A 14,731-nucleotide genomic window follows, 5' to 3' on the forward strand; every position below is an offset into this window, starting at 1 on the left:
AGGGAAGGTTTAAAGCACCCTTTGTATCCATGGTTATCCATGGGCTCTTAATTGCTTAGCTCACTTTTAAATTGTTAGAAATGTTTGAAGTGTCGTGTGTGTTTAGAAAAAAGATTTTGAATAAGGACTTTAGCTTGTAAATAAGCGTAGCCTTTTTGAATTGATTTGAAAAAGGAGGTGTGAAAAGCATTTTGAATTTTGAATTGAATGTGAGCAAGCATTTAAGAACACCTACCCTAAGATTGTCTTTCTCGTTCTTTAAGTCTTTCGGGCGAAAGGGTCTATCCATACCATGAAAGGGCAGAAAGTTTTTCAAATGGATGTTGAAGGGTCATCGAGGTTATCGTTCGCCATAAGACTGTCCCTGCCATAAATAGGGCAGGTAGTCTAAGGGAAGGATATAATAGTCATTTGATTTTCTTAGGCATCACGCGAGGATACCTTAGCAATTGGGACAATCATCTTTTACCGAGGCAACTTCGAGGGACTAGATGATTTTTAATCTCTATAGGCAACCTTGCTTTAGGTATTCTCGGAATCGAGGGACTTGACTATTTAGTACAATTAGAGGCAACATGCAACAGATAAATAAGGCAACAGGCAACAAGAGAGGTTACCCAAAAGGTGTGTGGGTGCAACAATCACGTGATTAACTTCGATTACATTTATCTTGTACAAGTAGTGATTCTATATTCAATTCATGGTTTATCACTCCCTAGGGTTACTAACCACGCAGTTTAAAATTGCAGAAATTAAAGGAAGAATGAAAAATAAACCTAATTACTATTACAATAAAACCCTTGAAGGGTAACAGAAAATAAAAGGCAAGGCAGAAAGAAAGGTAGAAAACTTTTCGCGTACATGGCTTTGGGGCAGTTACATAATAGAGGAAAAGTTAGGCGCAAAAATAAAAGGCAAAAATAAAGGCAGAAATTAAATAAAAGCTTAAATAAATGCAGATAATTTAAATAAAACATGAAATTTTAAATAAAATAGATAATTAAAATTAAAGACATGCGACAATCAAGGGAGCATGAAATGAGAGGAGAATGCGCATTTGAAGAAATTCAATGTTTGATTACAAAGGGTAAACCTACATCCACAGTCCTAATTAGGATTAAGGGGAAAAGTTAATGACAAACCTAAAATTAAAAATTATTATTAAAAACCCTAATTGGATTAATTATCCTAAATAGTTAAACTAAAATTTAATTATCTAATTATCCTTAAAAACAAATTAAAATTAATCTAATTAAAATTTTGTATACCCTAATTACTTAATTAAAATTAATCTAATTAAAATTAACCTAAGTTTACTTAGTTAATTATCGATTAATCAAAAATTAATTAAGTTAATAAAAAATTTAATTCTAATATTAAAAAAAGAAATAAATAAATAAAAAACAAAGAGGATAAAGGAAAAAAAGAAAAAGAAAGGAAACTTGGTGGGGCGCTTGATTGCAGCAATCTCCTGGGGACGCACCATGGAGCGTCGTTCCCATGCCCTCAGATCTGTGTCCATGGAGATCCAGCGGTGGAGGTGTGGTGTGTACCATAGGCGTGTGCGTTGACGTTTGTGCTGGATCTGTAACCAAATGAAGACAAACAAATAGGCAAAATAAATTGGAGGTCCCAGGGGATCGAGCCCAGGTTCTGTTGAAGTAAACAAAACAAAATTAAAAGAGAGAAATGCAATTAATAGTAGTTTCAAACAATGAGTCAAAGTGGGTCCCTGTAGTTAGCTGCACACCAATCAGCGATGGAGAGATGCTGTTGATCTCATTGACCCTCCAATAGAGATTGGAGAGAGAGTGCGCATTGCTGGCCAACGAATACAAGTGTGCCACGCGTGGATGATTGGGATTGTCCACTGTGCATCATCCCTACCATTGAAACGCTGTGAATACTGTATTGGATTACCTGCAGATTCTTCCACCATTTTTTCCGCAGCAATTCTCTATATTTTAAATCCTGCAAAAAACATGATGAACAATATTAAAAGCAACCCAGATAACCTAAATCCATCCTTCTGAATCCAAATATGGCATCGGTTTTGACTGAAAGGTCCCGTAAACACGAAAACGAAGCACGCAAGTATTTTGCCCTAACAATGGTGCATCCTCATTCACGCGTTCTAAGCCTCATGCGATGGGTTATACCTGTTATATGGCATCTCAGGAACACATTACCGCAAGTAATTTAAATAAAAATACGATAAAACGTACAAATTGAGACTCATGAACATGGTGCCAAAGGAGCTTGCGTTAGATGCAGTTTAACGTGAGTTGGCCATGGAATTCATTCCCTACCCACCTGAACTTACCTCACAAGTACAATGTAGGCCTGAGAATTTCTTGAGGCGAACTACAAACCAACATTCGATGGTGCAAGTTTGTAAGGAGTTTTTTTTGGACGAGAAACCCTCATGCCTAGGCTGCAAGAACGTGAACCCTTGTGCTCAGAATGTTGAATACATATAGTGGCTGAATTTTAGGGTTTCAAATGGGCTTGGGTTTTGACATTTTAAAAAGATATAATATTTTTAAAGAAAATATGACTTAAAACTTTCTATTTTTGTATCAATGTTGTTTAATCACTCCTCCACGAATTTGGAATTGATTAGGGTGTTAAATTGGGCCATTGGATGATTAGAAGTAAAGCCCCATGAATTCAAACCATTATTTTATATTTTTACTTAATTTATTTGTCTTTATTTGAAATAAAATTCAAACAAATATCAAATAAAAATAATTAAAAATATAGGTCCTATTTTAGGTCATGGGTATGTTTGAAGTCCATTACTTAGGCCCATTAGTCCAAAAACACGAAGTTGTGCAATTAGAGTTTTGTAATTTTCTTGAAAATTTACCAACTTCTGAGCCTCGCATCTCTTTCAATTTTTATCATATGACCATGTTCTATGACTTTTTGGAAAGCTTAAGATGTCCTTTACAATCCACTTTGGAATCTTTTTTTCATTTGGAGATTTTATCGTGTTGATATGGCTCTTGACAAAAAACAATTTTTTTGCGATCTTCTAGAAGGACCTGTAATGTTTTGCCTCATATCTCCCAAATGATGCATTTCTGGCCTTGACTTGTGAGAGACAAAGTTGTAGAGAATTAAATTTCCTTCTAGATAGGCTTCTGTTGGGAAATTTCTGATGTTCCATTTAGGGGTTATGGCTGGTCAAAGTTCAGTTGACTTTCTCCTATGAAAACCCTAACTTAGAAACTTTTGGGATTGTTGATTTCTGATCTTTCCTTGATGAAGCATGATCAATTATTGATCAAAGGGTGAATGATACTTCAATATGAGGATGTTGACAAAAAAATCAGGAGTTTTGACTGTACTTTGACCACAGTTGACTTTTAAGTCAAACTAGTCGACTGTTGACTTTCTGAGCAATTGAGTGATCAATCTTTTGAATTGAGACCTGAAATTTGTCATGGAGGTAGTGTGGGGTATCATAGCCCATATGGGATGTCTTGGAGCCTTTGGTTCATTGATTTTCTCCTCAGAACAACAAAAACCCTAGTTCCTTGAACCTTGCCTAGGAGGGGTGTCTTTGAGCCATGTGCCTTGACTTGAGTTTGAACAAGAGAAATAGTATGGGCAAATTTTGGGGTATGACAGTTCCATTTAGAATTAAAGCTTTTGGTTGGAGGCTTTTTCATGATAGACTTCCCACAAAGAATCTTTTGATGCTTAGAGGTTTAACTTTCTCTTTAGATAATATTAATTGCCCTTTGTGTGGAAGTGGTTTGGAAAGTAGTAATCATTTATTCTTTGGTTGTTGGGTGTCTAAGAAGGTGTGGAATGAGATTGCTTGGTGGGTTGCAAAAGGGGATCCGGAGGAGGAAGAGAGTTTGTCTAGTTTTATGGAGTGGCACAATTTTTTTCATCAAAATTATGTCAACGAAAGAAGATCGGGTATTGTGTGGCTTGCCACCACTTGGACTCTTTGGATTTTAAGGAACGGGGTTTGCTTTCGGAAGGATAATTGGAGTGTGAATAACACCGTTTGGAACATTAAGGAGCTGGCTTGTAGGTGGTCCTTTCATGGGAAAATTAATTATTCCAATTACTCCTTTTACGACTTTGTTAAGGATCCCTTTCGTTTCCTCTCGTAATCGACTTCGGTTTGTATTTTTCTTTACCAGTTGGTTTTTCCGTTATTTCTTATAATCGGATTGGAGAACCCTTAGTTCTCCTTATTAATATATCTTGCTTACACAAAAAAAAAAAATCAAAAAACGTTAATGGAGTGAAAAAATTATTTTATTAAACTTTTTTGGTCTACAAATATAAAGGAATATTACTGAAAGTGTTGAACCATCAACTTCATTGCCATGTTTAAATGTTTCTACTAAATAGAAGGTGTTATACTCAAGTTTTTTTTAAAATTTTCATTACTATATTTTTGAATTACAAATTGATTAATATACTCATGCGTAGATTCTAATAGTTTTTTCTATTTTAAATACTTATATCTTTCTATTTAGCTGGTATGTGAATTAATTGTTTTCTTTATTGAAAAATGTGTTTTGTCCTAATTATGCCCCTTGACTCTTTATGCCCCTTATCTGCTTGTTGTTTGTATGGTAACATGTTTTGTTTAGCTATTCCGTTTAATTTTTGTGATATGTTAATTCAATTTTACTATAATTTTTTTTTATAGATTTTAATTACTAAGCATTTGAATTAAATTGTTTTTATGTATTTTGTTAAGATTCGATAAAATTTGAAAAGGATATTAATATATATATATATATATATATATATATATATATATATATATATATATATATATATATATATATATATATATATATATATATATATATATATATATATATTAAATGAGAACTTTAATTATTAAGAAAATCAACATATTTTTCATAATAATTATTGGATTTAAATTAATCACTGAGATTTACCTTAAATTTTAAATACTTATTAAATAAATATTTTATTCACCTAATCATTATATAAATTTTTTAAAATTTAAAATAATTCTAAGTCATTAATTTAAATTTTATGATTATTATTAAAAGTTATTATTAATAAATATTGAAATGGCTTAAAAATAACTTAAATACAAATTCATATTAATACAGACAAGATATTATAAGATTTATTATTATCATGGTATATTAATTAATTCTTAAATGCCAATCTTTAACTATTATGACACCACTAGAATGTTTTTTTTTAAAGTATTAAAAATGTTTAATCTCTATAATAATTACTTGAAATCAATTTTCAAATGGTGAAAAATAATTTTTAGGATTTAAGTTAAATGTATTTTAACAGTAGAAAAAATCATGTTTTTTAATTATATAATTTTTTTCTTAATGTTTTCTTAATTTTTAAAATAATATATTAACTATCATTATAACTATTGCATGCGTTTATTGAGTGACTATTTTAATCGTATGAATCTCTCCATCTATATTAAGGAGGTAAATGACAAAAATTTAATTAATTAAAATATATAGTGCAATATTATAAATTTTTATATAGTTATTTAAAAGAAACTGGTTATTGGATAAAAATAGATATACATAAGAGTCAGTTTATAAAATCACTTCTTATTTTTAACATATATAACATTCTTTTTCACATGAAAATTATGACTCTAATTTAACACATAAAAAATAGTTTATCACATATTTCATTTACATAGTTGCTGATATGTATTGCATTTACATGGTTGTTATAACATGACATGAACAATTCCGAGTGTCATACTTGAAAAAGAGGGAGAACAAATTCTCATGACACATGTTAAATTAAATTAAAATGATCGTAAATAACAAATTCAACATATGCATGTATAATAGATTGAACTAAACGTAATATAAAATATGCACATTTAATTTATTGAGTATTTTTTAATTTAATTTAAATTTAATGATATATTTATCCTTTCTTTAATTAACTTTCCTTAACACTTAAGTTATAAAATAAAAAATATAATTCTTAACTTGAATGTTCAAAATTATATTTTTAATCATGATTATTCAAGTCAGATCTTTGGTTGGATAATTTGTAATAGATTTTACATACATATGTTTAAATTACAAATTATGGGAGTGCTTTCCTCAATAGATTTGGAGTTTAATGCCTTCAAACATAATAAGAAAGGAGTGTGTTACACAATTTCTTTTAAAATGAAGGTTTTTTTTCAAAATCGAGTTCTCTTTTATTTGAAGAAGCACAACTAGCAGTAGATAGAGAAATAGCTTCTGTTAATTGTCCTTTAAAATTTTAATTTTTAAGTTTCAAAATTAGACAAGTAACATAATCCATTGTTACTACCTTTTCAGCTAAAGTATCATAAACATTAAACTTCTCATCAACGAGAGATGCATGCTCTTCCTTTACGAAATCTAAAGTACTATTAATATCATTACTATCCTTTTCAAAATTTGAAATAAGTTTTCTTTGGATAGAAATTTTCTTAAAAGCACTTAATACGTCTGCATGCATTTTAATAAACACTTTCGACAATTGTTTGTAAGAAGATTTAAATTCAGGATCAAAACTATATACCTCTGAGTCTTCGCTTTTTTGTGTGCCATTATGTACAAATTTGATAATTTATCATCTGAACATGATCTGGAAGATAAAGAGAAACTCATTTCTTCTTCTTCTTCTTCTTCTTCTTCTTTCTAAGCAATATAGGCACTACTACCTTTAGCATATTTTACCTTCGTTTTGTTGGAGTCCTTATCTTTTTTTAATGGCGCTTCTTGAGACTCGGATACGTTGTTCGATATTGACACGACTTTCTACATTCACAGCATGTGACATCTTCTTCCTTTATCTTACGTTCCTTTTTGTGTGGATTAGACTTCTTGAAATTTATCAATTTTTGTCAAAATGTTTGAACTTATGTTTCTTCATATAATGATTGTAGCGCATGACGAATAACCCCATCTCTTCTTCTTTGGAAGAGTCTTCATCGGAACTATCACTTACATCATTTACTTTATCTGTCTTTGATGAACAAGCTTTCAAGGAAATATCTTGCCTCTATTATTTGACCTTCTCTTTATTTTTCAAGCTTACTTCGCTTGCAACAAGTCATTTTAGTTCATTATTATGTTCGGCCAACTTTCTTAACAATTTTGTGATATCCAAATTACTATGATCATTTGATTCTTTGACAGTTGTAACTTTTGGTTTCCATTCCCTACACATAGACCTTAAAATTTTGCTAGCACAATCTTTTTTAGAAAAAGGACTTTCCTAAGTTGTATATCTTGTTAATTAAATGGAGAAAATGAGTCTGCATGTATTCCACGATTTCATCAGATCCCATATGGAAAGATTCATGCTCCTCGGTCAACGTATTGATCATAGAATCTTTAATATCTTCAGTTCCCTCGTAAAGGATTTGAAGAGTGTTCCACATTGTTTATGCACTCTTATAATGTGAGATAGAGTAATATACTTTAGAGCTTAACACCGAGATAAGTATATTTCTTTCCTTCAAATTATATAATGCCTTTTTGGTTTCATCATCTGACCAATCGTATTGGAGTTTAAAAGAATTATCGACTTTCTTTTAGAATAAAAGGTTCTTCGGTAATTGCAACTCGTAGATGTTTGTCTACAGAAATTAAGTGTGCATACATATTTTTCGTCGTTATGTAACAAATGGTCCGATTGAAGTGCATGTAAAGATTGTAATATTTGTCGAAGATATTATCAATATGATGCAACGTCCTGAACTACATATTTATAACGATATGTAATGTTAAATTTATGTTAATGACTATCTATGTAATGTTTAGTGTTTTAATTTAATGTCATGCTGTTATGGTTTCTAGATCTTTCTCATATTGTCTCTATTTCTCTACTGAAGTATCAACTCAATTTTTAGATATGCATATCCGAAATTTACTAAATACAATTTGTGAGAAGGTATAGAAGTGAGAAAAGAAGTTCTCTTTCTCATATACTAAATACAATTTGTGAGAAGGTATATAAGTGAGAAAAGAAGTTCCCTTTTTTTCAACCTTATTGTATCATAATTTTCGTGTCTCGCTAGAACCTCTATCAATGACTAACTATAAAATCCTTTATACCATTTTAAACCTAATTTTAATTTCATTCTTTTTAGAATATAAAAATTGGAATTATTTTCAAGAGAACAGAAAGGGTTAAATATACAATAACCCCCTGTAATATTAGTAAGAATTGCTTTAGGCCCACGTAAGAGATTTTTTTAAAACCCCTAGGCCCTTGATTGCAAGAAAGATTATTTCATTTTGCTAGTGTGGAAGTCCACGTGGCATTTTTTTAATTTTTTAATTAGTTTTTTAAATCCACGTGGCATTTTTTTAATTTTTTAATTAGTTTTTTAAATCCACGTGGCATTTATTATTATTATTATTTTAAAATTCACCTAGATTATTTTTTAAATCATTTTTATTAACACTTTTAATAAATTAATTAATTTTTTTACAGAAATTTATTTATTCTGTCAAATAGACCCTGATTGTCAGATTGTAGCAAGATTCTTTCATTTTGCCACATTTGAGCCTAAAGTTGTTTGTCTTTTTAAGAGGAGCCCATTACTTAATGAATTGAACTAAAATGTCACTACAAAAAAAGGTCTCCTGCCACGGCCACGAAATCGCGGCTATATGCAAAATAACCATGGTATAACGCTTTGGCCACAGAAACTAGACTGTGGGATATGCGGGCGTGGCCTAAAGTATAATCCACGATTTTCTTGTTTGTGCCACATTTTATGGACATCCGTGGCTTGTATAGGCCACAGTTTAGGTATCAGATTAAGGTCACGGTTTGTCTTTGCGATGAGTACAAAACTGTGGCCATATCGTAAAACTGCGTTTTCTATTTAGTTTATAGCATACGGTTTAGTTTCAAGGTCTTGCCACAGTTTGTTTATGACCACCAATTTAAAACCATGGTTATATTTTTTACGTTCTACACCATTAATCTTGCCATGGTTTATTTTTGTGCCATGACATAAAAATGTCATTATATATATATATATATATATATATATATATATATATATATATATATATATATATCAATATAAAATTTCCACAATAATACTCATTTTTTTAGACATTAATGATTAGAATCTAATTACAAGAAAATTAAACATTAACGTCAAAAACAAAATATTCATTAAGAAATAAGTCTACATCAGGTGACGTTATCGACTAATAAAGTTGCTAAAATATAAATAAGTTTTTATGTCATTCTTAAACACAAACAAGTTTCTCTCTCGAGAGTCATCCCAAATTCAAAACAAAAGTTCTAAGAGCTAGCTAGATAGTATAACACAACTATACTATTAATTAGACTCATGCATCATAATATTCTTCTTCTTGATCATCTCCTTGTTCTTCTTCCATATCTTCACGACAAGCTTCTTCCACATCTTCATGATCACAAGCTTCTTCCATATCTTCTTTACAAGCTTCTTCGCCTCCATTCTGCAAGGAACATGATTCCAAACATACTATAAGTATTTAATTAATACAAACATGTCTTATATATTCAACATGATGCTATACATTCAAAATATGTATTATCAGTAGTATGTATTAGCAGCATATGTAAGCTTCTAATTTGTGCATATGTATTAGTAGTAGTATGTATTAGCAGTAATATGTATTTAACATGATGCTATATATTCAGCATATGTATTAATAGTAGTATGTATTAGCAGTAGTATGTAAGCTTCAAATTTGTGTAAACTCATTCCATTGCCCTTCTACATCATATGTATTAGCAGTAGTACATATCCTATAGAACTAGATAATTGTAACTCCAATAGCTCCTTTGACCTTATTCTTCAAACCACCCTTCTTCATGTAATATGCTCCAAACAATTTCACCACGCCTCCAATTGCTTTGCTCTAGGCGATTCCCACTTCCCATTAAACCTTGATATGCCAAGTTACTTTGAACCAACACAACCCAACATGACAAAATTCAATACAAATGAAACCAGTACAACTCAACCATATTGTAATCATGACATTCAATGCACATTCAATCCAAAACTCATGCTCAAAAACTGATGAAACGCAACAACCATGTACAAATAATCCAAGATCCAATAGATGTACCATCCAACAACATACATAAGCCACTCTTGAACTTGAAACTCCATACAATATCTTTCCAATTCAAAAGCATAGTTAAATTTTCAACATGTTTATGCAATGCAATTTTATTCCACATACATCAGTCTAAGCATCAAACCAGTTAAAGACCAATGCAAACATTCAGTCAATATAGACCAGCATATTTCAATTCAAAGTAGCAATCAAATTCACATTCAATGCAATACACAATTTCAAGTATAAGACAAAGCTCAAAGGGACAATTCACAAGTGAATGCTGCAGTGCCAAGATCAAAACATTCAAAACAATTCAAATACAGAATTATTCACCAGACAAATGCTAATTGTATTCACCAGACAATATGTGTCAAAAAATTAACTACAAGTCAAAAAGAAATATAATGAACTAATAGTCAAAAAATTAACTCCAAGGAAAAAGAATGTTTTAGTTTTCCACAACCAATGTCTTCTGTTTTTTTCACTACTGTGTGTGTCAAAACTATATTGGATACCACAATAGGTTCAATAGGGAGCAATAGAAGGTATTAAAGTTTGTAGTTTAGAGTATACCTCTTCCCAATGAGGAATATGAATTGATGCAGACGAATGTGGCTCAGCAGGAGCAACAGTAGTACTATTGGATCAGCCCATAGCAGTTGCCATCATGTGTTATACTAAACTAAACTAATTGCAAGGTTTATTATACTAAACTAGACTAGCACAAGCTAATGTTCAACCAAATTGAATACTAAACAGAATGGTAACCATTTGTTGATTCATAGGAAAAATAACATTAAAATGAACCTAATAGGTTGGAACAAGATACTTGTGTGTGTGTGTGTGTGGTGGGGGAAAAAACACAGCAATGGCGCAGAACAATAAAAAATAATCTAAAAAGAGACTTATGCATTAACCAAGTTGTACACTACAAATTAAGCCTACAATCTCAAAGATTAAACGATTAATATAATACTAAACATGCGGATAATAACCCAAATATATTGCCACCCTTCCTAATAATCTATTCCCTGCTGCTAATCATTGATTCACCAAAGCCAATCTCCTAAAACCATATAAATTATTAACATATAGATCCATTTCCTTTGCAAAAGAAAAAAAATAGATCCATCGTTTCAAATAAAATATCACTACCATCAGTAATCTTTCGGAGCATGAAAACCTATTTTCAGTTTTTGTATATTAGATTGGAGGTTGCACTAGCAAGCAGGAAATACTTTATGATCAGATGCAAGACCATTAAATGCCACATCGCCTCGAGATGGACACAAACTTCATGTACGTGTAAATGCAAATTTTATCTTTAAATTTATAATAATTGGTAGGACTCGTGAATACTAACTACATTTTTGAAATATTTCAGCTCCATAACATTATTATATGTTATACTATTATTTTTTAAAAAAAAAATAGGTGTGTCAATCAAGTTAAGATCGTCATCATCGTGACGAACAATAGAGGAATTTAAGTAACGAATGTCCAAAATCTATAGCCATTTAAACCATGTATGACATTAGGATCAATTCATAACTCTTTAACCAACATGTCTAATAATGCCTTAAACAGATGATTCATGAAATGATTCAATAGTCTGTCTCTAATAGACAAATTCAGTAAAGATACCACTTCGTTCATCAAGGTAATTGTCATTTCAAGGGGAGTTACAAACTTCACCCTCTAAGTATTTATTTGGAATGTTTTTCTTAAAATTATATATGTTTGTCATCATCAAAAAATAGGAGATTGTTAAAGCAAATATAATTTGAAGATGATTAATCTCTAATTGTGGAGTTTTAATGATAATAATATAACTAAGAACCATTGGAACTCTAACGTGTTTGATTTCATGTACTATAGAACAATTTTCAGTCTAGTTTGATGATAACTTATAATTATAAGAAATTGAGCCATGATGTATAAAGAGAAATAATCATTTGTACTATAGTCAACTTGTTTGACCACTAAGACTCAAGGCTAAAAGAGGATTTGCATCTAGATGAAAGAAATGACAATTTACCCTAGATAGAGCATAGATTATTTCTACCTAATTCAACAAGGTTAAACATTTCTACCAAGACTTACATAGATGAAAATCGATTACCTAATAATCAACAACAAAGTTTTCATTTCTATCTGGATATGCCAGCAACACTAATACTGAATTCTTTCTCAGGAGCTGAAAAAAGAGTTTGCAAGTATACCTTGAAGAAGACAAAGAAACGTAATCAGAGACGGAATAAGCCTCAGATATCTCTGGTTGTTCTTCAGCTTTGACCTATACAAAAAATTGGACATTAATGTTCATCATATTTTGATCACTTAGTTTTGAAGTCACCATTTAACCCTAACAAAGACCAGTTCAATATGCATCAAACATAATCTAACCCTAATAAGGAATAAAGGGGAAAACTTTTAAAGTCGTTGTTCTAAAAAAGATCATCTAAATCATCAAAATGATCAACCTCCTGCAAATATAGGATTTATATAAGTCAATTATTGACAATTTAGTTCATTCTAAAAAAAAACTTTCTCCAGCATCGACATGGATGCTTCCTCTACCAATATTCAACCCAATCATTAATTATTACTGCCAAATATGATTCTTGCCTATATTTACGATACCACAACGATTGAATTTTACATCGAAAGGATATTTGGAGATGACCCAAGCTTGGATGGCAATCTTTTATTGTGATAAATTTATTTTCTTTGGCACTTGAAATTGAGAAATGTAGTTGCTATGCATGTATGTAATCCACTCGCTTACATACAAACATAAACAATGTTTAAATAGTGTATGCATGCACTTCTCTAACTTGTTTAAATATGCACTTCATCTGTCCATTAAATATGCACTTCAAATGTTACAAAATATATCATCATATACAAACTACAATTTCTACAAAGATTTGTTAGATAGACCATATTCCAAAGGTAATCCAAAACAAAGTCAGACTTTTTATTGTTCAAATTCTCATCCTCCTCAATAGTAGTAGCTGGTGCAGGAATTGATTTTTTTCGCTCTGATAAAAAAACAAAACACCCCAATAATAATTACTAAGTAACATGTGTTTTCTCTAACAAGTAACAACAATGAACTAATTATAATTACTATTATAAATAAATAACACATACGATTGTAGAATAAATGGTTAGACCAATACCAACAAATGTAAAAGAGACAAAGTATAACCAACTTGAAATATGATATGGCGATTATATCAATGCATTTGAGAAGTATTTAAAATATAAAACATTTGAGAAGTATCATTACATATGATATGGTGGTTAATATATCAATACATATTTCTTGCTTCCAGCATTATATTGTTTCCTACATATTTAGTTACTAAAATCTTTGCTACTCCTCTTGGCTTCAAACTCTTTCTTGTTTTGGATTTTCTAATTGCTGCTGAAGTAATATAACAAATTTGGGTTACAACCCAGTGGAAATTCAATACCTGACCTATGCAATTTTTTAGATGATGACATTTTAATTCTTTCATTTATTAAAATAATTGAAAATAAGTAAATAAATAATTAAAAAATAAAATATAAATATAAATAATTCATGTGGATTTAAAAAATATAAAATATAATTATAAAAAATTAAAAAGATAAAATATAAATATAAATAATCCATGTGAATTAAAATTAAAAAAATGTCATGTGAACGTTCTAGTTGGACATTATTAAGAATCTCTGTTAAAATAGTGTGTTCGGGGCCTTATTGACGGAATCTAAATATTATGAGAGGATGATAAAAAAAATCTTTTACACTAGTTAAAGTGAATCCCACTTACGTTATAGAGAATTTTGTATATATTTAACCTTAACAAAAAATTTAAAACAAAATTTTTTAAGCCTTCAACTCTTTGTCACTGCTTAGTAGCCTTTCTTCGTCATATTTTAATAAATTTCAATAATTCAAGATGTGTGAAATGTTAGTATCTGCTTTCTTTATTCATAATGTTCATTATATTTAAGAGAATTTTTTTCTGACCCTCTTCCTTCTTGATCACCTCTAGCAAAAATTTCAAAATGCCCCTAAACTTCGGAAATGCATTTCCGAAGTTATTTTTTTTTTAAATTTTCTCAAATTCGGAAATGCATCTCAGAAAACATCAAATGAGAGTGTTTTCGGAGATGCATTTCCAAAAACCTCATTTTTGGGGCTTTCGGAAGTATACTTCCGAAAAAACAGTGTTCTATGAAAAGTGTTCTATCCTGCTTCTTAAATGACCGAGATGAGCAATTAAGAACAGTGTTCTATGAGAAGATTGTTTATGTCTGCTTTTTTGTTGGCCAAAGAAGTGTAGAGGAATATCTATTACCTTACATTGAGCAAGCTTTAAGTGACATGACAGTAGCTGTCATTGTTAGAGCCTTAGAATGTTTAACTATTCTTTGCAAAAATGGGTTCTTCCGGAAGAGGATATTGCTTCAAATGATTGAGCGTGCCTTTGCTTTATTGTGCTATCCTAGTGAATGGGTACGAAGATCAATTGTCTCTTTCATTTCTGCTAGCAGTGAGAGCCTGGGTGCAGTAGATTCCTATATTTTCCTTGTTCCTATTTTTTCGAAAGTAT

General features: G+C 30.6%; 1 protein-coding gene across 1 annotated transcript; it reads left to right on the forward strand.

Annotated features, from left to right (window-relative positions):
• The first annotated feature begins 3,629 nt into the window (after positions 1–3,629).
• Positions 3,630–4,133, forward strand: LOC131638343 (uncharacterized). The gene has a single exon (XM_058908903.1). The coding sequence runs from the start codon at positions 3,630–3,632 to the stop codon at positions 4,131–4,133; it is 504 nt and encodes a 167-aa protein (XP_058764886.1).
• Positions 4,134–14,731: the final 10,598 nt, after the last annotated feature.

Source organism: Vicia villosa, unplaced genomic scaffold (genome assembly GCF_029867415.1).
Source record: "Vicia villosa cultivar HV-30 ecotype Madison, WI unplaced genomic scaffold, Vvil1.0 ctg.002276F_1_1, whole genome shotgun sequence".
Lineage (NCBI taxonomy): Eukaryota > Viridiplantae > Streptophyta > Magnoliopsida > Fabales > Fabaceae > Vicia > Vicia villosa.